General features: G+C 39.6%; 1 protein-coding gene across 11 annotated transcripts in view; it reads right to left on the reverse strand.

The window, feature by feature from the left end:
• Nucleotides 1-25,900, reverse strand: part of tjp1a (tight junction protein 1a) — a 109,029-nt gene that overhangs the window by 77,460 nt on the left and 5,669 nt on the right. For all 11 annotated transcript variants that reach the window (XM_088295298.1, XM_088295287.1, XM_088295285.1 and 8 more), the window contains exon 2: nucleotides 11,594-11,807. In XM_088295298.1, coding sequence (XP_088151424.1) covers nucleotides 11,594-11,807 — 214 coding nt within the window. The remainder of the gene's footprint in view (nucleotides 1-11,593; nucleotides 11,808-25,900) is intronic.

Below are 25,900 nucleotides of genomic sequence, written 5' to 3' on the forward strand. Positions count from 1 at the left end.
TTTAATCATGCAATATTCCAACTATATTTACTTGTGTGACTTCATTCAAGTGGGATATTTTTTCTGTGTGATCCAAATATACATTCGTAGCAACATGATCACTGACTTTTGGACATGTGCATTTTGTAAATCAAGCAGTTCTAAGTTACAGAATACATTTTTCGATAAGGTATTATTTTTCATTGGTTTATTCCTCATGTAAATTCTCTGTCATGTCCATGTCATGTGGAGAAATTCAAACCACACTTAAGAAGTTCAAGATTCAAACCCAGAACCTCAGAACTGTGAAGCAAATGTGCTAACTGTGCTGTCCAAAGCAAGTAGTCGGCATAAATCTCAAAATACTTCATGGCTGGATATGACCCCCAGAGGTCAGTTTCATCCCTGCACTGTGGAGGTCAGTCAACAAGAATGCTGACTCATTTCCTGTGAATCAAAAAGAAGTATGCACACCCTCTTCACTCCAATCCTTCTCTTCTTCACTCCAGTGCAAACACTTGCCAAATTACAGAGAGGGTAATTTAAATGTTAATTGAACAGGGCGCCAGGTCATCAACATAATAATGAAAAGGTGACATTCCTTAATATAACACAACAAAAAACCATTACATACTTAGACTGTATTATTACGGCCGGATTTAGAGATTGCACTAAAGGTCAAACCTCAAGTGAAACGTCCCTCATCAAATTGCCTCAGTGGCTACGTATGTTGTTTTATCGGCCAGCCTCAGGAGGTTGGGCTTGACAGAAATATATCAGAATATTAATGAATCTCTCCCTGTCCATCATTAAAAATAATAAAAAAAAATAACATTGCTGTTAATTTTAACACCGCCGAAGCATCAATGCCTGGCTGAATCCTCACACTTAATAAAAGATTAGTGTAACTAAATGTCCAAAATATAACCAGTCGGGGTTTGAGTGCACATTTTTGCTTTTGTTTGCTTCAGCCTGTGAAAGTGGAGAAGAGATCAGAACGGTATTTTTTATTTTGTTGAGGTGATCACATGTGATCATGTTTGATGTTGATAAATCCATTTATACTTTCACAGGTTGAATTGGACAAGAGTAGTCACGTGCATTTGCATTTTGGGGGCGATCGAGGGCCGTTTTGGACAACAGAACTGACAATTCGAGCAATATTACCTCGCTTGCCTCCCTGCTGTGACGTTGACACTGAAACGGGAAAAAAATAACAAGCCGAGCGGCAGAAGAGGGCGTGCCAATTTGTGGTAAATCTCATCACAAAAAAAGAAACTTAAAATCACTACAGAGTCTTTTAGGGGGCGCATTTTAGTACTGATGTCATTTTGCATGCAAACCTATAATATATGTGCCAAAGTTAACGTCAATTATGCGTCCCTTGAAGTTCAACACTTTGTATGCAGCGTTTGTTGTTTGCAATAAATAAAGTTGAGTTAAATGTATAAATGAATACTAAAATTAAGTCTAGAACTGGTTAGAATGCAGAAATAGGTCCATCCTTGTTATTGGGTTATGGGGGGAAGCCTTGTTTAATGGTGTTAGGTGGAGGAGGCCATCAAAACTGTGAGTCGAGCACATCCCTCAGCAGGTAGCATCCTGAAATAGCAACCTTGATCCTAATGCTGCACAGCACAGCCCCTGGCTTGTGACGACTCCATCCTGAGAGCCCCCGTCCCAGAACAAGTAGTCGCTCGCGTGCGCACACACACGCAAATATGCACGTGCAGTGACAGGGATATATACACACACACCCACACATAGTGTGTATCTTGATGCATCCATCCGCTCTGATTAACTCATTTCCTTCTGGGCTGTTTTCCCCTTCTATTTTTTTTTTTTACATCACTCGCTTTACTTTCCAAAGACAGACACCAGAATGTGAGATTGCAGGTTGTCATGACAACGTCCTCAGGGGATGGCTCGCTTTGCAAAGTTTTGTATTTCTGGTGGTCAATTTAGATGAGAGAGGATGCCAAAAGAGCCCCTTCGGGTGTATTGCACTGAAACACTAGACGTAACCTCCACACATCCAAACGGAATAAAAGCTCTCAACACAATCAGTTACCTTCCTCCGACTTCACATTGATGTGATCCATATCATGTTTATATATACTGTGCACTCATTGGCCACAACAGTAGTCATCATACCACCACATTCTGAAATATCTCCAATATTTCAAGATATTTCAATAATCTTAAAACTTTACATGAAAATCGCAAATGAAAATAAAAAGCTCTTTATATGTAACAATGTTTTTGTTTACCACCGCAAACAACCTAAATAACAACCATATTGTGCAATAGGCTTTCGTGCACCTTATAAAATGATATTTCAATGCAACAAATACATGTTTAAATATATGATTTATCCAATGTAACATGTGTATCTGATCTCATGTTTCCAAAATGAAGTCAACAATTTCTTTCTGCAAGTAACTTTTGTGAGTAATTCTCATTCATTCACCCGTTTAACCCATTTAATACTTGCCTGATTATTATAAAAATATTTAAATGGACCATGGGCTGGGGAGAACATCCTAATAAACATAAATCTATATATATTTTATGAATTTTTCAAGCTCTAATGAATTGACCTTGGCAGTAGCAACGTTTTTGCTCTCAAGGTGAGGCCAAGATATTTATAGAGTTTGCCTTGTATAAAATCTTCATAAATTTAAGACTTTCTGGAATCAATCATTGTTGGTGTACACAACCTTCAGCTAATCTATTTGGAGGAGCACGTCTATGGTTTGTTTGCAACACTCTTGCAACTGTAACGCACGGCAGATCATCTCAAATTCTTTCAGATAGCTGAAAATAGCTTTGATTTTGTTGTTTTTGTCAAAAGCAATTAAACGTGCACGGATGCATTATATTTGGCAGTGAGGCTTGTGTCCTACATTACCCTTTCTTTAGCAACTCTGCAGATATGACTCAAGTAAGAGCAAGGGGAAAAGGTTAATTGCAACTTTAATTTGTCGACGACAGAAATGCATTCATTTTCTGTCCATCTTGTCCACATTAAGGTTTGATGGAGACGATGCAAGGTGTCCTTGATGAGAGGCGAGGTACATCCTGGACTGGTCACCAGTCAGGTGCAGGGCACATACAGTATATACATACAAGCATTTTCACTCACTTTCACGCATATGGTCAATTTAAAATCTTGAGTGCATGTTTTTGGAATATGGGAGAAAGCTGGAGCGCCCAGAGAAAACTTAAATGCTGGTCAGTTTAAACCCACTAGATTAGTCAAAAATTAAAAAGGCTTATCAGAGGAGTGAAAATCAACACATTTCGCATATTAAAAACAAAAGTAGAAGCAAATAATGGTAATATATTCTAATAAAAGAAATACTCGTTGAAATTAAGTGACTGCTGTAGCTGCACACTCCTGCTTGTTTCCCTTCGGTGTCCTCAAAACATAAAACTGCCCATTCACATTACTTACACCGCTGCGCAATATCGCATGTTCCTCCCACACCTCAGGCAAAACATCATGCAGGTGTGGCGCCACAGAAACAGAGGAGTGTGCCCGAACTCACTGCTGCACGCTGAGAATCCATCCAATCTTGTTCGACAAGCCTCTGCTGCCACACACCATGAGAATCACGCTGAAGTCATAAATGAGCCCCGTCCTCTCTTTCACAACACAGCACATCTATTAAATGAGTCAACTACTTAATACAGCACATAAACTTACATGCCGGGGGCTCTGTCACGATAAACAAAGCAAGAAGCTGAACAAAATTGCAACAAACACTAAATAAAAACATAGCCAGTGAAGACCAAGGGGAATTGTGAGTGCCATTCCTGTTCAATTCAACCGCAGACTACAAGGTGTTGTCATCGCTTTTAAGAGCATTACATTATTCATTGCAAAACATTTCTGCTCTGAGACAAGCACTTGAAACGCAACTGTGACCAAGACATGGACCAAAACTTAACTCAAAGGTGAACTGACATATAAATGTCATTGACACCGAGGGTCGGAGGTCAGAGGATGCAGTCACACACTGAGTGTTGGAATGATAAAAATAACAGCGTGTTTACGGTTTTCTAATGGCATTCAGTAGAGTGCAGACTGCAGACCTTTGCCAAAAAAAATCATGGCACAGCACATTTGTCTCTGTTTGCCCCAAGTCAGCAGACTACAAAGTACTTCCCGGTTTACATAATAATGATGACGATGACGAATGACAATGTGATACTAATATTATTGATTCTGAGTTAGGTGAAAAGGTTCTATGTGACTCAAATGAAAAGAAGACAAAATAAATTCCTCTAGAAAAACTGAAATAAATAAAAATATGGCAATGTACAGTATTTGCATTTTGTTTGTCTGGCCGTTGGTCAGCTGGCTACTCTGTCAAGTAAAATGATTGGTTTGCACCTTTTGATGGAGGAAGACATAAGAAAAAAGGATGAGCATCTTTAACCAGATGTCGTTATGTCAATAATATAAAACTGGCACAGTGCAGAATTTGTGGCCACATCAACAACACTAACCAATATTGTTTTTTCAATCAATTTTCCAGTAATTCTTCTATGTTTTGGATCCTTTCATTCATTAGCTAATCATTCCCGCTGCTTACTCGCTCACTTCTTCATTGCCCTGTTGAGAAATGCTGACTCCCAAGCTCTCGAATGTTCCCAATCAATAGTATGCAGAGGACAAATGACCGCCAGTCGTATTCACGTGACGACACACTTCCTGCGATGTATGCTGGCCACCATCGCTTTAGTCATTTTTTTTAGGAGGCAAACCAAGCGTGATTGATACATTTAATTTCATGAGAACTCTTCCATATGACCCTGTGTTAAAAAAGCCCTTCTCACTTAAGGCTGCTGTGCGTGTCATAGATCATGGCTTCGTCTATGTATAGAACCAAAATTGATTCTTCCTGCCCTTCCTGCCCGACATTACAGATGCAGAGTGCTGCCGGATGATCTAACATGAGGGCAGGGAGCGTGTCATTATGCAGAGCACTCTGTGTCTTTAAACAGCTAATAAATCACTGCGATCAAACCCAAAGCCATAGGGAGCCGAAGCCAAAGCCTATAGATTTGCTGCTGGTTAATGTGAGACGCAATTAATGAAAGATATTCCATGGCTTCCGGTGACGGTCGGCATAAACTTGCAGTGTGCACAAATGATCAAACATTATGAGCTGAAAAAGTCTCCTGACAAGAGAAAAAGGAAAGTGAAGAAGAAGGCTCCCTCACCAGGCTTCAGGCTTTCAGGCTTTTTGTTCATTCCTTGGATAATTTATAGCAGAATTACTTTGCTGATTCAGACGCACACTTAGGTCCAGAAGTATTTGGACCATATTTAGAATTTTACAGTTATCCGGCATTACAATGATTTAAAAAAAAAAAAGAAGAAAAAAAACAGTGTGATTGAAAGGTATATAAGATTTAATTTGAGACTTTATAAAATATGTATTTGATTAAACAGAGTATATATATATAAATATATATATTTTTCTGATATTTACAATAACGTCTCCTTGCGCAAACACTGTACATGTGAGCCCGTTATAATATAGTTCAAACTTTTGTAATGCCACAATTTTTTCAAGAAACCTGTTATGGTGGCAGCTAAGGCAAAATGAGCAATTTCAATACAACTTCAACTAATGTGCTGCTGGCGTGTTACATTGCAATTTGTCTTGAAGTAATTAATAATGAATTTCACCCGGCGATGCATAATATCTGAGGCATCACAAGGCAATCTTGAGTTCATTTACATCTGACCTTGAAATGGTGGCTTGAAGTTGCTCTAAAACAGCCGGATATATAACTAGTTTGAGCAACATTGACAATGACTGGTAGCATGTTACAAATTTGCGGTATGAATGCATTGAAATAGTAAAATGATCTGTAATGTACAGTACGTAACAAATGTATTATACTATCACACATTATCACAACTGACTGAAATTAACAGCATCAGTAATTAGCACAATCTTTTGTTTTGCTTTTGTTTTAAATGTCTGTGTTATTTAATGCAACAATATTTAGAAGCTCTTGAATACAAATGATCATTTTAATGTTTAAAGGGGAAGTCAATCCCAAAAAGTGTCTTAGCATTCTAAATATTGTGTTTTTGGAATATGAGTTAAGCAGCAAAATTTAGCCATGTCAGGAGGCGGCCATTTTGGCATTTTCTGTCGACTAAAAATGACATTACAGTTGCTTAGGTCTCAGGTAACAACCAATCACAGCTCTCCTGTTTTCTGAAGCTGGGCTATGATTGGTCGTTACTTGAGCCTCGAGCAACTTTGATGACATTTCCAGTCAACAGGAAGTGGCAAAATGGTCGCCAGCTGAGATGGACAAAAATGGGCAGATTTTACTACCTAACACATATTCCACAAACACAACAGAGTAGTGGTGATGCATAACGTATTATCCTCAAGAAAATATTTGGGTTGACTTCCCTTTTAAATATAAGAATTGCTTTCCATTAATTTAAGAAAAATGCTGTCAAATGCAAAGAGGAAGCCAATTATTATTTTCTAATCAAGATGTCAAATTATTGTAATTTCCTGGACACCAAAACATAATTTTAGCTGTTGAATGTTATATTTGATTAATCTGACTTCTGACTTGTCAGAGTGGTCCAGTGAACTGGCTCACGTCTCACACTTTGACATTATTCATTTAAATGACAAGTATTTATATTATAGTTTATTTAAGAAGGAAAATGACAAATTGCAGGAGGATGCATGTATTAACCTATAGACTGGCTGCATTTATGGTTGTCTTTGAGTACAGTTGAAAATTATCTGAGCTTGGGGCCCATGTACCTTGACACTGTCGATAGACTTATTTACCTTATTTGAGGTGGTAAACCTCAAGAATATTTTAGGGCACAAAAATGTACAATGCCAAAATATGTCCACAAAGAATGCTCTAGGAAAAATAGTCTCCACTGTGAATGGGAACATTCTCAAACATTTATACTATTTTCCTTTAGGAACAAATCTCTGTGTTCTGGAGTGCAACACACATTTGCACACAGCGCATATTAGACGACAAATAATATAATCTTGTATTGAATAATTAACATGTAAAATCCCTGCAGATTTCACTCAGTTTTAGACTTCTCAGTTTTTCCCCACAGACTTCACAGTGCGCTTTTATTTAAAAAAATAACTGCAAGTAAAAGAAAGAAAACCCTGCATTATGAAGTAGATCATTTCTTCAATCTATTATTCATGCCAACAACTTATACCCATAGTCTACTTGTGGTGGCTTACTGGAAGGTAGGAGAAAGGAAGCTAATGTATCTAACATGTTCCATGCAGTCGATAGTGCTGCATGCTCAGTGGGATGAAATAGATACTGAAGCTTTTTTGAGCCTGCATCTTCTGTATTCTGCATGGACAAGGAGACATGCAGTTGGCGGGTAATCACACAGTCGTGCCATCTCAGTGGAAAACAACAGCGGAGGACACATCATGCTCTATTTGCTCTGTTGTTGATATTGTATGTTCTTGTAAGGAGAGGAAACATGGATGAAAAGACAGGAAGAAGGGAGGTTGACTTGGGAAAGAAATTGGCAGGTTATCTTGAGGCTATGTTTGAAGGCAGTCCTTGCCAAAGGGTAGTCCACAATGATAAAACGGTGAAGTCTGATTACTCTTTCTCCAAATCTGGCTTGTCTTCAGTGAGGCCTGCCAACTGTAGGTCTGCAATATGAAATGTTTTGTACACCAGAGGGAGGACAGAATGGGGAAAATAAACTCTATGCCAGAACACAAAATGTGTGCCTACACTAATCTCAATGAAGTCAACCAAAGTTTTAACTGAGCATAATCAAATCTCCATTTGTCACTTGATTCAAACTTGTTCAAACAACCATATGTGCCAATCGCTCGTGGCAGCTGAGCCACTAAATATTTAGCCATAACACTTAACAGTTATATATTGTCCATTTTTGTACACACAAAGACTGAAGACATTCGGTCATGGTAGGAAGCTAACATTTGATTTTGATCTGGATCTCTTATCCAAGTGAGTCCCTATAACTGTGCTGCGGCATCTGGTGTGCCACGGGAAACAATTAAATTTCACTCAATTGGTCTGAAAAAAATCATTTATGTTTTTTGACAAATAACAGAGTGGTACATTTGTTCTTTATTTGTGCCAGGATCTTATCGTGACAAATGGAACAATCACATGCTCTTCCACGAGGTGGCAGAAGGTTAATAATTTGCCCGTATACACGTTTTGTTTTTTGTTTCGCTGTGCGTATTTAGTAAAATGTGTGCCTTAGCGCAAACTTCCCTTTGCAACGAGATAGCTCAGATTCCATTCCCTGTGCTATAAACAGCCCCTATTATCCATCCATTCATCCATTTCTATACTGCTTATCCTGTTGGGTGGACTTGTGGGGGGGGGGGGGGGGGGGCGGCAGAGCCCATCCCAGCTGACTTTTGGCGAGAAGTGGAATGGTTCGGGGCCAATTGCAAATACCGGCTACAGAAATGATCATTAAAAAAGTACAGACAATTTAGAGTCTTCAATTAGCTTATCATGCACATTTTTCAACTTGGTACGCCAATGAGTAATGTACAATGTTTATTAATTATTTATGTCGGGAAAAATACCATAGATCACCACCCATTTCAGTCACCTTTTCTGCTGTTTTTATTCATTTGAGCCAGTGTCAGTGACCATTATTTGGAGATCAGTGGTCCTGGAGTGGAGTGAGTTTTACGTGAGTACCCCAAGGTTCCATTCTGGGGCCCATTTTATTGTCTTTGTACCTGCTTCCCCTGAATAGGCTCCTGTTGTTACAAAGCATTGTATCTCATTTGATTTTTTTGAAGATGACTCAAATTTACCTCTCTCTGAAGAAAAATGACCCTGTCAGTTGTACTTAGCACTTAGCACAGGTTATACCAGGCGTGGGAAAACTACGGCCCGGGGGCCACATGCAGCCCATTTAAACGCTTGAATCTGGCCCGCCGAACTTGAAAAAAATTAAATGAATAAAACTTGATGTTTTATTTTCTAAATACTGTGGTTTTTCAAAGACATATATATTATTGTAATGCTTTTGTCCACTGTCATTTAAAATTAAATGTTTTTTTTTTTCCTGCGATGAGTTGAGGTTACCAAAACACTCCATCCATCTGCTCCTGGTCTGGCCCTTCTGTCAAATTTTACAATCCATTGTGGCCCGCCAATCAAAAAGTTTGCCCACCCCTGGGTTATACCATAATGCTCTATATGTTGGTGTTAACCAGGCTGCCCTTAACGGCTACAGCTAGTGCAGAACACTGCTTCACAATTACTGACTGGCACACGCTAAGCCTGTTGCTTTTTTTTTTTTATATATTTGAATGTGTTTACTTATCAAACTCTTAAAAGTGTTGTTTCTAATATTTTGAAGTCTGATGGGAAATCTCTCTGGCCAGAAAACCCATGCATATTATATTTGAGAAAATGCAAAGGCCAAAGCCAACATTCGAACCCTGGACACGTGGTTAACCACAACGGCACCATATTGTGCAGCATTATTCATAGTATCTAGTCATTGCTAGTTTTGTCACAGTACCAGCATTTCAGTTCTGAAACTACCACGTCAAAAAAAAAATGATAATAAAAAATCAGTAAACATCAGTGGAATATTAGGTCACATATAAACATGATTTATTTTTTGTGGGATTTATTCAAGCAATTAAAGGGAATTTGCTTTAACTTGTCAATAACACATTATTTCTGATATACCAATTTTCATCCCTTTTTTTTATAGCGTTCCCCTGTTAAAAACTCCACCAGCTGCTACTGCTCAGTGAACATTTTCCCTTTGCTCTTGAGTCATACCTACTGTTGTTGTTCCTAAATAGTGTGATGTAAGGCACAAGACTCACAGCAAAATATATTGCATCGGTGTACATTTAAGAGGCTTTGAAAAAATACCCTCGAAGCTATTTCTGGCTATTTTAAAATGAGAAAAAGGCAAATGTGCGTGTGTGTGCGCGTGCGGGGGTGTGTGTATGTGTGTGCCTGCATGCTAGTTTATGTACAAACTAGTTGACTTTAATATTTTAATATTCGGTTATTTTAGGACTCCACGATGCTGATTAATAGTGCTGTACTTAAAAAAATAGCAATGAGATCATTGGTGATGACTTTCACATTAGTCTTGAATAAAAAAAGATGTGAAGTGTAACATCTAATACGTGCACCATTCCTGAATAAGTATGACATCACTTAGGGAGGGAGTGCTGTGTCACCTCCAAGAGTGTCCCTGATTTGTCACCCGCTTTCCCTTCACTGTACAACTTCTTCCATCCACCTTTGACCTTCCCTCACATCAGCGAATGCGAACTTGCATTAACTTGTGTTGACTGCAAATGCTGTCTTTTAAACATGGTCACAACAAGTCTGACTCTCCCACTGACAACCAGGCGGCTCCAAATAAAGACAAGCAACACTACTGAACACGCAGCAAACCGGCACACATGCATGCACTCACGCACACACACACACATTGCCAACACAAGGAGTGTATATTGAAATATCACGTTGTGAATGTTTATAAAGGCATAAGCAGATGGCTGAGAATAGAGGTTGTCATTTATTTGGGGCAGCAACTTTACCTTCAATCACTGGTTTGGGACAGAACAGGAGCAGACGATGCGGGATTAGCCGGTTGGAACAAAAAAAACAAAACGCGAACATATGCGCAGCCATTTTTAATGAAGCTGACCTCCAAAATGGGAGCATGACGGGAGTGGGAGTTGTTTTCACCGGGATCACGACGGGAGTGAAAAGCCACTCCCGTGTCACCCGCTAGTTGAGAATGGCAGTGGTAGAGAGACATTTGGTGCTTTGCGGGAGAGAGAGATTTATTAGTATCCTCGTGTCCTCTGTGGTTTCAGAGCCACGAGAAACAGCATCAGCAAGCTTGAATTAGTTGCAGTTTGGCATGCTTTTTTGGGGGTGGCCATAAACCGTTGGTGGCTTTCCCAGAACAGCTCCTCATAGCCACACAAACAACACAAATGCGCACATGCGCACATGTAGGCATGAATTGAGTGGAGGAGAGAGTGGAGCTCAATGGACAATCCCAGAGTTGGTCAGGCTTTTTAGCATCAAGCGGCTTATCCAATCACATATTAGATTAATACTTTTTATGAGAGCAAGCCAGTCATAGAGAGAGGCATATGGAATGTGTTGTGTGCTCATCTGAAAGCCTAAGAAACATTGCATAACCAAAGGTCATTGTGTCATGCATGTGTGTGTGAGACTGTAGCTGAAATGAGTGTACATGAAAAATCAGTTTTGTAGAGAAAAAGATATTTAAAAATTAATAGTCATGTCATATCAAAGCTGTGATTTAGTGGCCATATCCTCCACTTTGCGTTGTAGGGCTGACTGGACAGCACTAATATATATATATATATATATATATATAAATTCTGTGTATCGTTGCACCCCCCCAATTTTTGTATACTGTATACATATACAGTGTGTAGAGCATTATAATAATGGGAATATAATTTTTTGGGGAATCTTATAATAGAACTCTAAAAAGTCAAAATTGTTTTCTTTACAGCTGTTGACGAATGTGTGCATTCCCACTTACATTGGAGTCAAGCAGATCAATGCTGTCGAGGCTCTTGCTGCGGTGAATGCGACCTTTGATTCGACGCAAGGAAGGTTTCCCCTGGCTCATGGGCAGGGATAGGGTGGATGTGGCAGGCATGGCCATAGCACCTGCACCCCCAGTAGCACCTAAAGGCCCATCTGAAGACTCTGGAACACCAGAGGGTGACGTCTCGCCGTCTGACGGTGTTACCCTACGAGAGAAAGAGAGACCAATGATATTGATGCTGTTTTCTGCCGTGTTGATATTTTCTTGTCTGTAATTCCAGGGTCAAATCAATAGGCCTGCGCAAACACCGAACAGAAGTACTACGCCTCTCACCAATTTCAATCTTCCAGACTAAACAACCTCATCTCTCATCAACGTCGACCCAGATTCAACGCATTTCTCAGTTCCATGATTTAAATCTTCAGTGCACGATGCTTGCCAGCAGTAACTGATGCATATTCAAGAGAAAAAGCCTAGAGATGCCTGGGGGATCCAAGTAAGACAACTTGATGCCTTTTAAAGGACATCTTCTCCTGTTGGGTGTGGTAATTGGACTGAATGTCAGTGGGGTAGCCTGCAGATGGAATACAAGGTATGGAATGGCCACTTGCCTTCTACTTGTATTATTAGGCCACAATGTACGTAGTGGGAAAATACCATTGGAGTGAGCAATAAAGTCAGCACTTTTCCGGTGTTCTTTTCTTTGTTTTCTTGGTTTAGGTCAGTAGGAAATGGATTTTTTTTCACATGTCTTGCATTGACTTTTTTTCTGATTTTACATGGAATTGTGATATCAGGAGTAATACCACTTCACTATTAGTCACATGCACTGGCTGGGCATTATGTCACACAATAGCTGTGGCAAATAATCTGCCGAAAAAAAGATATGTTAAGCATTATAGCGCCGCTTCTTGCTTTTTCATGCAGGGATTTAGTTCAATTTTTAAGTAATTTATTTTTTTTTATGAGTGGGTAATCTGTTTGGAGTTATCACATGCCCATGCTTGGTATATTTAATCTAAAACATCAATAGATTCTATTTAAATTTTTATAAAATCTATTTATATGCTAGAGAGCATCTCTGCATTTGTTGAATCTGAAAGAGGGTGAGCTAAAGCAGCTGAAGACCTTTTCCTAAACTCAAGAAGACTTGAAATGATTTCAATTTCCTCATTCATGTGGGAGAATAATAACCAGGCGTAGGAAAAAAAAAGGGAAAAATAAGCCATCCAGCCCTACTTCAAAAGTTCAGACAGCTGATGGTGTAGCAGTGGGAATATTATTTTGTTGGCACACTTTAGACAATACTAGAGGAGAATCTGTCCCTTTCCACCCCATATATTGTACCATGGAGAGAACCCGGAGAAAGCCGAGGGAGAACATGTAAATTCCAAAATCAAGACGCCGAACCTCAGAACTATGAGAGGCAACTCATTTCTAAATTGAAAGTGAGGCGGCTCTCTGCTTTGGGACTCCATGTCAGCACATGATGTTGTGGCTTTGGTCACGAGAAGGGATGCTGCAATACGAGTGCTAAATCTAATACTCATAATGCTTGTGTGAAATAAAATTGATGTAAGATGTTATGGATAAAAACCCTTGGAAAATGGGAAAATGTCAGCCTGCATTGTTGTTCATCAAGATGATGTTTAGCAAATCATTGTGAACAACAGCTGATGGTGCTTTTTGGTTCCACAGGCAACACTTGTTAGGAGTGATTTTTTTTCCTGTGATTTTAGTCGTTCTGACCATGGACTGGATAAAAAACATCAGGGAAGACCTAGGTCATAGAGGAAAAGTAACAGACAGTGATGTTTTTTCCAGTGCTGAGCACAATTGAATTCTGTGTTCTGTTGGTGTTTGACATGACTGCAGACAAGGAAGATCTGGAAGCAGTGTGTCTGCAGAATATTGCTGACGACATGCAAACAATCACATGTGTTTTAATGTGTTTTGCTTTTATAACTTCTAAAGGAAAGGATTTCAGTTGGAGCAGCTGTCTATGAATCGAGGGATATACAAAAGCGCAGGGAAAGAAAAAAGGTGAACATGAATTACAGTATAATATAGTTCAGTGAGGGGCTATTTATAAACTTAGAACTCACACAGGAGTCACAGAAATTTCCAGGTTGCAGTACCAGCCGAGCAGTCACAATCCATTAGCACCAGTGATTGGTGCTGTACCTAATTGACATCAATCCAGTAAGTGAATGAATGAAAAGCAACTAAAAATTCAATCAATCTATTTGAAATTGAATGTACAGTAGCCAATTGAGGTTTTGAGCAAAATCATCAATTGAGGAGAAAGGAAAGAAAATCCTGAATTACTCAATAATTGAAGTCACTTGTGGTGTAGTGGTGCACTCGCCTGACTTGTGCGCGGGAAGCATAGAATTGGTTCCCACTCAGTATCTGTGTTTGCCCTGCGACTTCCTGGCGACCAGTTGAGGTGTAGTGCATCTTTTGCCCCTAGTCAGCCGATGGCTTTCCTACCCAGACGATTAGGATAATGACATGACTTAAATCAAACTTTCACATCAATGAGTCTTACGAAGCCAAGCTCCCTTCGTTGTAATGCCAAAGTTTGTTCAAGGGGATTTTCTTCATACACTATATGAAGGTAAAACAATGTGTAACAAAATGGCTTCTTTTGTCCAGAAGACCTTCTATGTCTAGAAACCTGTCAGAGTAATCACATTGTAGAACTTGTATGCAATATTAAATAATTTGTATATATATATATATATATATATATATATATATAGATACAAATATATATATATATATATATATTATTTTTTTTTAGTAGTATTTTTTTAATCCCCCAAATTCTTGGAAAAACAGGGCCTACACCTTTAACAAACATTTTTTACAAAAAATGGCTTTATTTTTATTAACATTCTTATTATTTTTTACATTTTCAATCAGATAATTCTTTTTATGATATGACGATTGGTTATCGAATTTTTGGCTCTTCATTGTGCACGAGGGCCCTAATATTGCATCTACCGAGAGTGACGGATGAAAGTACAACGTCCACGCTTAATTGTGGGTGACCTCTGGATGATTAATCATGAGTGATGCTTCTGGTTTTTGGTGCAATATCTTGAGTCATGACTGTCATGGCAGTGCAGTTAGAATTTAATAGCAGTTTTTTTTGTTGGGGGGGGGTGGTGGAAGACAGACGCTCACAAAAAAGGCTGGAGCGCACTCACTGTGTCCCCAAAGCAACCTCTTCAGCGAACACAACAAAGCACGCGTCTTGCAGTACAGAAATAGAGAAATAACAAGAAACATTGACAGCAGTGAAAAGTAGTTCATGAATGTTGCATGAGACTTTGGCCCAAAATAGAGTATTTCCCTTCTGTCCCGCATTAAACAGGTCAGTAGCAAACTTCATCAATGACTCAGAATCACGGAAATGTGCACATGTAATTGTAAAACAGCATCAAAATCATAATAAATCAAGTACAGACCAGACATAAGACTATTATTGCAAAAGACAGATAGTCCTTATATATTGAGCTTCTGCCATCTCATATCACTTTAAACTCTTATTTTAACATTTCACATCATGTTTTCTAATAATCCCTACGAGGGCAATGAATGCTGTATTTCATGTTTCTATGGCTCATAGTTGTCTCTTTAAGAAGCTCGCTCACTGTGACTTAAATGTGATGAATTTGGGGACTACCTGGGTTCATTGCTTTCAGACTTATATGAGCAAACACTTTATTATGACAGATCTTCGCATGGGGAGCACTTTACTCTGCTTTAGTAAGGACTACAGGGACAACACCGGTGTGTCATATACTGATTAAGACACACACTTACACAAAATATGTGTGAGGTTTTCTCCACACACCTGAAGTGGCTTTTAAAGAACACTACTTCTGTGAATTGTAGTGTAAAATATGGTTGGCACAAAGTGTTGGATATACTGTCCTGTAATAATGAGATGCTTTTGTTAATATCATCCAGGCCACAATGTGATGGTCCTGCTCCAAAAATAGCAGCACTGAAGTAGTTCACTTTGTTCGACTTTACACGCTCAGCAGCCAAAAGCAAAAAGTTTGAGCATTAAGACAACAAAGACGAAACAAAAGGAGACAGGTGAATAAAGCATGAGGGAACATGAGGCTGCAAGGCGAAATAAAGACACAGGGAATAAGGAGACTGACCATAATGCAAAGAGACAAAGGACAGAGGGACACTGTCAGTATATGACTCTGAGTGCTTCGTAATGTCTGACTCTTCAGCCTGAAGTGATGGGGGGGGGCTGTTGAACATGCATCATTGTGCTAACGGGCCACACTCCCACTGCAACGGACATCTAGCGATGAGAGAAGCGTGACACATCCCGCTCGCTTCAGACAACCTTGCGAACACCCCTTTGAAACTCTTAGAGTTGCCAATTTTGGTGAATGTGTATTCTTTTTTGCATAACATTAGGCAATGGGCATCTATTAATTTTCTGCAGCAGTTGTCATTAAGGTGAGGTGGCACCTATCCCAGCAGCCTTTGGGTGAGAGGTGGTCGGATAGTATATAGTACAGTATATACAAACAGCCATTCACACTTACATTCATTTACAAATTAGAGTCTTGTTTTAGAGTAGCATGCTTCTTTTTGGACCATGAGCAAAAACTGCATTGCAGCTAGAAAAAAAATAAGAGAGAACATACAGAGCCTGAGCCAAGATTTGAACCTTGGACCTCAGATCTGTGCCACAGATTTCCTTAGAAGGTTTTTTTAGCAGGTTTTAAAAGCACTATATTAACTTTGAACAGGATTATTTTGCAACACGAGTTAATTATAGATGAATAGTCATGGTCATGACCATAATGTATTCCAGTTCTTTAAAATTAATTACTGTACAGTATTTGTATAGCATCGTAAAGGTTTTTCAACAAAGCAACAGCTTCCAGTTATAAAATTGACGTCCTCAAAATTGAGAAAAACTGAATTTTTGACCATGCTGTATCGTTACAAAATATGATAATTCAATAAATACTGTCATTGTCATTAATGGCCACATGAAAAAAAATCTGAAAAAAAAATCCATTCAATCAGCACAGAATCAGAATACCTTTTTCATTATGCCACAGGTGAACCGACGCGACCCTTCCAATACACACAAAAACGACACGTGCATTCAGAATGGGAGTTCACCAGCTCACTGGGGGAAACTTCCACCACCCCATATTGAAGTCTTGTATGGACTTTGGGGGAAAAAAACTCAACCAAACAGTCATACATTAATGCACGACACCCAGACTAGCACATGTGGAGGTGGGGCGCGAAGTGTTCAAAGGGGAACATGACAGTCCACCTGAAGAGGGCAGGCTTCACAGCCAACTAGGCACCACCACATCCCAGTCTGCAGGTGCAGTATAATAGAAGAAGGGAGAGGATTGACGGGGAAGCCAACGAAGGCGTCATCATACTCTGCGCCAAGCATTTTCATTTGAAAATAGAGATTTCAAAACAAAAATTTTCCCATTGATTTCTGAAGCCCTCTATCCATTTTCTATAGTGCTTGCTTTCTTCAGAGCTGAAGTCTATGGGATTTTTTGTGACAGGAGGGGTCGACCCACATATATATAGAGACAAACAACTTACATTCCCACTCAGATGGAAAGCTACCCTCGAACACCTCCTGACTGGGATGCAGATTTAAGTGAAATTTGAACGAGATGTGTAATGTTGTCGCTGTAAATTTAAGAGTATTTTCACATCTTTTTTATCCTGTTAGACATAAGTGTGAAATACGATCAAAGTTAACAAATGCGTAGGATTTTGCTCTGACCTTGACTTTACCTAATCTATTTTTTCATGGATCCAAGAAACATCATATTTAACACAAATGGAATAGAATTACACAATTCCTCCAGACTGGTAACAGAATCAGGAAAGAAAACATCAATTCAAGGAACCACTTAACACAGCCTGTGAGCTACAAGTCAGGGTGTGTAAGCCCATTTCAAGCCACCTGGTGTGCGCCGGTGGGAAAAAGGCGGGATCAAGTCTGTGCCTGGGCCAGACAGACCGGACAGATGGAGAGCGCAGATTAGGCACATAGACATTCTATCAAACAAGGCGGGACTCAGTCATGTCATGTTCGGGTGCTGTCTGACCCCTGCAGCGAGGAAGGAAAACAACTTTTTTTTTCAGAACACAAAAACATGATGTCGTTGAACAAATAAAAAAAAGACAAAGTTGTTTGTTGAGGGTTGCTGGGAGGACAAGTTATCATACATCCCATCAATTTCAGAGCCCCAACATACTGAAATAAACACGCATCTCACCACTTTTCTAACAGCTGTCCTATTATTAGAGGACAGTGAGGCTCAATCAATTACTATTAGCGATAATAAAACATGCTTATAGTACATTATACATTGCAAATAATATATTTTTCCATGTTTGACATATAGGTCCTTTTTTCGCAATCCGATTTGAGTCGCTTTCACAAGGTGGTCTGGATTTGATACATATTTGATGATTTGCAACTGCATTCTGATGATTTCCCACAGTGAATGTGTGTTCAAAGAAACAATATCACCACTCCTGGTTCCAACTCAGAATCCCCGCATGGTTCTCTGAACAGAGGTACTGTATTTTCGTAGGCATAAGGCGCACTTTAAAGTCCTGAAACTCCTCCAAAAAATCCTGGGCGCCTTTTGAGGCGTAACTCCCATTATATGGACCAAGTGCAGTAAGTGCACAGCTGGGCTGACTGCGAACATGAACTGCCTGCACATTGCTTATATAGAGAGAGAAGGCGGGCGTGGCTAACGACAGCAGGGGGCGTGAGAGGGGAACGATGGGCGTGACCGACAACGCAAAGGCACGCCCCCAGTGCAAAGCAGCCCCCAATGCCCATATATATATATATATATATATATATATATATATATATATATATATATATATATATATATATATATATATATATATATATATATATATATATATATATATATATATATATATGTATATGTATATGTATATGTATATGTATATGTATATGTATATATATATATATATGTATATGTATATGTATATATATATATATATATATATATATATATATGTATATGTATATTATGGGCGGCACGGTGGCCGACTGGTTAGCACGATGGCCTCACAGTGAGAGTCAGCATTGGGCGTGGGTTCGATCCCAGCTCCCGCCATCCTGTGTGGAGTTTGCATGTTCTTCTCCGGGTACTCCGGTTTCCTCCAACATTCCAAAAACATGCATGGCAGGCCGATTGAACACTCTAAATTCCCCCTAGGTATGAGTGAGAGCGCGGATGGTTATTTGTCTTCGTGTGCCCTGCGATTGGCTGGCAACCAGTTCAGGGTGTCCCCCGCCTACTGGCCGAAGATAGCGGGGATAGGCTCCAGCACCCCCGCGACCGTTGTGAGGAGAAGCGGTACAGAAGATGGATGGATGGATGTACATTATGGAACACATTAGAAAGGGAAACTCTGGTATTTAAATCTTTAACATGGTGTGGGAGTCTTCAACTTCACACATTCACTTCAGTTCATTCGTAGTCTGTTCATGTGAAGAGCAATCGAGATAAGACTCGTTGTAATTTCAAATAAAATTATGGTGGTCAAAAACAGGCACGGCGGCCTGACTGGTTAGCACGATGGCCTAACAATGCGGAGGTTGTAGGTTTGATTCTGGCTCCAGCATTCCTGTCTGGACTTTGCATGTTCTCCCCGTGCCCGTGTGGGTTTTCTCCGGGTACTCCGGTTTCCTCCCACATTCCAAAAAACATGCATGGCAGGTTGATCGGTCAATACCGCTCGGTATGAGTGTGAGCGTGGATGGTCGTTCGTCTCTGTGTGCCCTGCGATTGGCTGGAAACCAGTTCAGGGTGTCCTCTGCCTACTGCCCGAAGATAGCTGGGATAGGCTCCAGTACCCGCCGTGACCCGAGTAAGGAGAAGCGGTACAATAATGGATGGATGGAAAAACAATGTACTGTGATTTGCTGCCAACCGGTTCAGTGTATACCCCGCAGGCTGTCCGAAGACAACTAGGATAGGCTCCAGCACATCGCGACCATTGAGAGGAGAAGTGGCTCAGATGGATGGATGGATGGATGGAAAAAAACAATGTCTATTACTTTTAAAAGCAATAATCTCTGAAGTAACAGTTACATTTTCAAGGTTACAGCGGCAACAGTGTTTCTGCACAATGTAATCAGACCCAACACAAGGACTCCATTATCAAATAGAATATACCCCCCCCCCCAAAAAAAAGGAAAAAAAATTAAAATGGCAGAAAAGGACAGACCTCCACCAAATTAATTGAACTTGTTTTGTTGGTTCCAGTCCAGCCCTTTAACTTTGGCCATGTTAATACACAAAGTAGGTGCCAACAACTTTTTTTCTTGCTCGATTACCTTGGTTAAATTAAAATAACAGGCGTCATTATCAAAAGATGCACTATTTTTGTTATTTGTTATCTTTTTTTCTTTGAAGGTAGATTGAGTTTTGGAGCAGAAACATTGCAGGATGTTGGGCCACCCGTAAAATAAAAACTCAAGAGACACTTCTTTTATGGATTGATGTCGAGGAGGACCCAAATGCAGGTAGGCAAGGTAGGAGGGCAAGTTTTATTCAAAAAACAAAATATATGTACATCCATCTATCCATTATCTGTACCGCTTCTCCTCACTAGGGTCGCGGGGGGTGCTGGAGCCTAGCCCAGTTATCTTCGGGACACCCCGAACTGATTGCCAGCCAATTGCAGGGCTGAATGTATGTATTCTCCAAAAATAAAACAAATGGTAATCTGAATCTTAAAATCCCTGAATTTCTTTATAATTTAAGACCAGAATAAGTTTCAGGACCGTGATGACAAAGAACCTAACCAGACAAACAGACACCACGGAAACCAAGGAAAACATGAAACTAAATTCTTAATCTAAACCAAAATCATCATAGACAGCTCATGACAGTCTCTAGTCTTTAATGCATCCCTTTGATTTACAGAATTTACAGAAGTTAATTCCTTCCAAGCCACTGAATTCATTTTGAAAATCATTGTCTCCTTTCAACAGAAAACTCATTGCAGAATACCCTCTCGAACTGAGCCGCACCATAATGAATCAACTCATAACCCCCTGAATTCAACTGAATCAAATCGTTTCATTTAAAAATTATAACGTCGTTGAATCGTGTTGCGGCCGCAATATCAAGCTATGTATCGAATCAGCTGTTATTGGAGAGACCCACTCCACTAGTTGCAATACAGTCAAAGCGCACTAGGCTCAACTTTTCCCTGCCAATATTGCTCACTATCGCAACCAATTTTAGAGTTCAGAAATATCCGAACTTATGTATGAAACAAATTTAAACCAATCATCATGGACAATACGATTAATAAATAAATGTACTTTCATGAGTGAAAAACGTTTGCATTTGGCTAGCAACTTGTCCAATGTGTACCTCGCCTACTGCCCGTAGACAGCTCTAGAAAACGTGCAACCATTCCGTGGCTCGGAAAATGGCTGAATTTCATTTTATTTTAGTTTTTACGGAAACGTCTAATGACTTCTGTCATGGTTCTTCCGTTCACCGGTTCCACAAAATAGAGTCTTCACCCATTTAGTCACATATTTCACTCAATTTTTTTCACGGTTTCTTTGCAACAAGTTAGCACAACTTTGCCCCGTTGCTCAACTTACCCCAGTCTTTCCAACAGCTGTGTATTGTAAATGTACGGTAGTTATACAGAAGTTGACTGTGCCTCCTGATGGCACCAACAAGATGGAGCATGCACAAATTGAACAATAAATGGCTTAAAATTGAACCCTGAGGCACATAACATATTCTATCAAATGAGTGGTTGTCAATTATATAAGCAGCTACATAAGAGCGGGAAATGAATTCACCATTCACTTACTAGAAAAGTCAGCATTCTATATCCAAAAGCAAAATTCTTATAATGCAGTGTATGTGATGTCTCTAATTTGTTCAGGTGTATCAAATCGAGTCACCGGTGAGTCTCATGTCCAATGGAAGCTGAGCAAAGTGTATACTATAAAACAAAAGGCCAGATCCTCCTCAATAGCTGAGTTTAGGAACGGTGAAAGCAAAAAGAGGGTAAGAACATCTGATCAGCATGACAATAAACAGATTAAACTGATGTCAGGTGATTCCTATGAACTGGATTCCTGCTATCCCTGTTTCAGCTCGACATAAATCCGCCCAGCAGAAGACAAGAAATAAAATAATAAAAAGCGTCTCTGTCAGGCCAAAGAGGACCCCTCCACTGTGTCCTTCTCTCTTTGAGGGACGGCAGTGATGTATTTCCTCCTGTCAGCTCCCTGTGAGCCATCGTGTCAGTTGTGAGTCACCACAGTTCAAGAACGCGTGACTCGCAGATTCTAAAAGTCATTGCTGCTCTGACTCTGATGGGAAGATTTTGAGTCTCTGATGGGGCCCTCTTTCCATTCAAAGCCTTCTGAAGAAGTTCTTACTGCATCCTTACAAAGGTATATGATTGCCTGAACTACATCTACAATCAGTGGCGAATGTAGCTTGCTATAATCATTATTGTCATGTGAGTGACTTTGGATAAAAAAGTTGAAATTAGCAATTTGTTATTTTATTTTCAATGCTTTGTATGAATGGGCTGGCCTGGAGTAATCTTAATCAAGTATAGCGGAGTAGCAGTAACATGGCTTGTTTAGAAATGGATGTCACTAAAGCATATCAACACTGGCAAAGTCATACAACTGCATGCTGACAATGTTACATCAAACATTCTCATCAACTGACTCCATTATGCAATCAAAACGATTTGTAACAGTGACTAACACTGATGCATTCTTGTACTTCGTTACCACATTTTTCTTGCCATAGGGTTGTTTGCGACCTCTGTGCAACGCCTGGTCAAAGCAACATGAACATATTTTACCAACCACCCAACCACGCTATGAACCTATGTTCGTTCACATAACGCTTTTCATACAAACATTGCATGTCAATATTCTTCCCATAATAAACGAGTCAACAGACAATGTAGAATACATACTTACAGACACAGACACACAGCAGTAAGACTGATGCTGATAAAATTGTCAGAAAACGCTAATGAAAACATGCCAGAGACAGTCTACAAGACATGTGAGCAGTGAACAAAGGAAATCAAGACACCACTGTGTTCAAAACATTTATAAAATGATAAGAACAAACCATCAGAGCAAAATAATAATAATAATAATAATAATAATAATAATAATAATAACAACAATAATTAATAATAATAATGACGATAATAATAATAATAATAATAATAATAATCTCAATTGACAAGGCTCTTTTTCTAAATTTTATAATTTGTGGAAAAAAACTCTTATTCGTCAATAAACCATTTGCCTATTGGAATACATAAGACAATCCAAAAGATAAATAATGGCATGACATTGTGGCACTCTCCAAAATAGTCTTCCATAAAATTGCATTTGATTTGTTATTGAGCCTCGGTATAACTCAACATAATTTAAAGAGGTCTGCATGAAACAGTACAAGCACTGCAGCCTACAATTTACCCAACAGAGAAAATAAAAAAGTTAAACGAAGTTTAGTCAAGGAGAACCAAAAATAACCAATAAAGTCATCCACAATTTTCGGTTGCAATCTACCCTGTGGTTAACATGCACATCACTTGGTATGTCAGAAAAAAACAAGTGTATTTTTAGGCTGGAACTGTAGAGATGCTAAAAAGAAAATACAGCACAGATATCTTTTTGGGAGACACACCAAAGTAAAGTGTTTCCATGTTAGGAACGTTACGCTATTACAAAAGCAGAAACACCCCCTCAAAAAAACATTCGCACAGACCTCCTCCCACGGGATGCTCAGAGAGCGGGTGGTGGGTAAGGGGACGAGCCGCGACTCATTTAAACCCTTGTTAATCTGTTCCCTTTAGTGGCATAAACCATTTGAGAGGAGATTACAAACATTTTGCCCAAAGTAAGAACATGCGAGTTCCTGATGGAGGGAAACACAAACATGTGTCAACCTACACTTTGCTGAAATACGCTAAAATGTGGGATTTCCAAAGATGTTGCTTCATGGTGCATGCTCCAACACTAACATATTTTTACACAAGTATAAATTCTATTAAACACTAACAGAAGGAGCACATGGAGCGAGAAAATATTTCAATGGAGTGGCCTGGGTGACATTGACTCAAACAAAAAGAGGTGGTCATTAGCTGCTTAAAGGGATACTTTATTAATCTAGCAGATTTCAGCAGGAAAAAGTTCATATTCTGTCTATAATGAATTGGATAATTTAATTCTTTGCATATACGATTAACAACTTTAAAAACACATTTTGCCACTTGCTGTCGACTGAACATGATATCACATGTGTTGAGGACTCAGGTACAACCAATCACGGCTCATCTAACGATCACAAAGTGAGCCGTCAACACGTGACGGGGCACAAGATTTATACAAAACATCTTTTATTACGAGTTTACATACCGACAATGCGGCTGCGTGGCCAATGGCTTTGAGCAATGTCAATACCACTGTTCGAAAGTTTTTGAGCTTACGCTTAAGGATAAAAATGCTCAACAAACTTGGAGAATTTACTCCTGTCACCCGCTTGATCATTTGACAAAAAGGGAGCGCACCTTGATGTTCAGAGATGCATCGATTCCCATAGACTCACAGAAAACTGCCAGAGTTGCGGGTGTCTCATGATGCTTCGTGTGCTTGTTGGCCGTCTGTGGCGGCTGTAGAGCCTATGCAGCTTGGGGGCGGGATCTATCTTCGGAAGAACGGCATCAAGAGATGAGACTATGCTTGTGCCTGTTCTGTTCTTTATCCAGACACAAGGCCTTCGAGTGTCCCCAAATGGCCACGATGGAAAACTGGTGACCCTCCAACCCATCCTGACATCATCATCAAAGGCAACTGTACTCCTCGGCAGCCAGGGGGCCAACCCAGCAGCACCAGTAAACCAGAGTACCGCTGGTTGGGAAACATTGATGGAGGTGAACTTGCATCTTTTTATTCATTCAAGTGCAATCTCAACAAATCTAAACTACTGTATATATTTGTCAACACTATCCGTGCAATGACATACCCAAAACAGGATTCTTTTCATATGGACTTCATGTACAAGTTTCAAACAACGTCATTACTTTTTACTGTGATGAGCGTGAAAATATCAGACAGGACTTCACAAAGAAAGAAGATGAAGATGAAATGATGGATTTTTTTTGCAAACTTGTGATTATCATGACAGGCCCACCCCAGACTCGGACTCCTGCTGAGGTAACTAATATGCATCATTGTCAGTTTGCGTAGGATTACGCTTCAAGGCCTCCTTGAGTGGAACTGGGCAAGAGGTGGGGGAGGACGGGAATTATAGAGCAGTGTGTGTGTGTTCTTTCCGAGAGGGAGGATGTGGGGTCAAGCAAATGCGAGGTGTTCCCGGTCCACCGGGAACACCAAGCAGAGCTGTCACTCTAAGTGGGAAGCAGACAAGACATCTGCTCCACGATACACCCACGTGTTAGGAAGACATGTGTACAGTTTAAAGAGACGACAACAAGCTAATTACTATTTATGGGTGTTCTCAAATTAATTACTCACGTGACAACAAATATGTAAATCATCATGGTTGGCACCCTGAGAACTTTGAGCAAGCATAGCACGCTTAATCTGCACAATCTTCATTATGAGCAGTTGAAATTGCTGGAAATCTAGCAAATGAGCATTCTTGCACAACAACCTAGGCATTTTGTTTATCTGTAGTTTGAGTCTGTTTTTGGTGTAACTTTAATCTCAGTCGGAGCTCAAGTTGTGTTTAGTTGGATTAAAGAGTATCAGATGCCCAATGGATGGGCAGACTTCCAGGCGGGGAAGGTACTTTTAAGTGGAGGCACTGTACGGTATATAGATTCAAACGAATCCACATAACCAAATTATGTTGATGCTTCTTGATGGGTCGAAATTTGCATTCCCTTGAAAGGTGCCTTATAATTTCTAAATAATGATTGTTATGAAGAAATGTCAACATTGCAGCTATCTGGAAACTGTTTAATATGCAGTGTCAGAAGGTTGCGTTTTGGATGTTATCTTTTCATTTTTAGATACTCTTTATGATAAGTTAGTCAATCAGTCTTCAAGCAGTCATTTTGAAATGATGAATACTAGTACAGATACTGAAGGGTTAAAAAAAAAAAGAATACAAAACTGATTACCACAAAACCTTCTGAAGGGTGGCACAACGGGACGGAATAGTGATAAAC

The sequence above is a fragment of the Idiotropiscis lumnitzeri genome, chromosome 5 (assembly GCF_059441095.1).
Source record: "Idiotropiscis lumnitzeri isolate Australia: NSW breed Sydney's pygmy pipehorse chromosome 5, RoL_Ilum_1.0, whole genome shotgun sequence".
Taxonomy (NCBI): Eukaryota; Metazoa; Chordata; class Actinopteri; order Syngnathiformes; family Syngnathidae; genus Idiotropiscis; species Idiotropiscis lumnitzeri.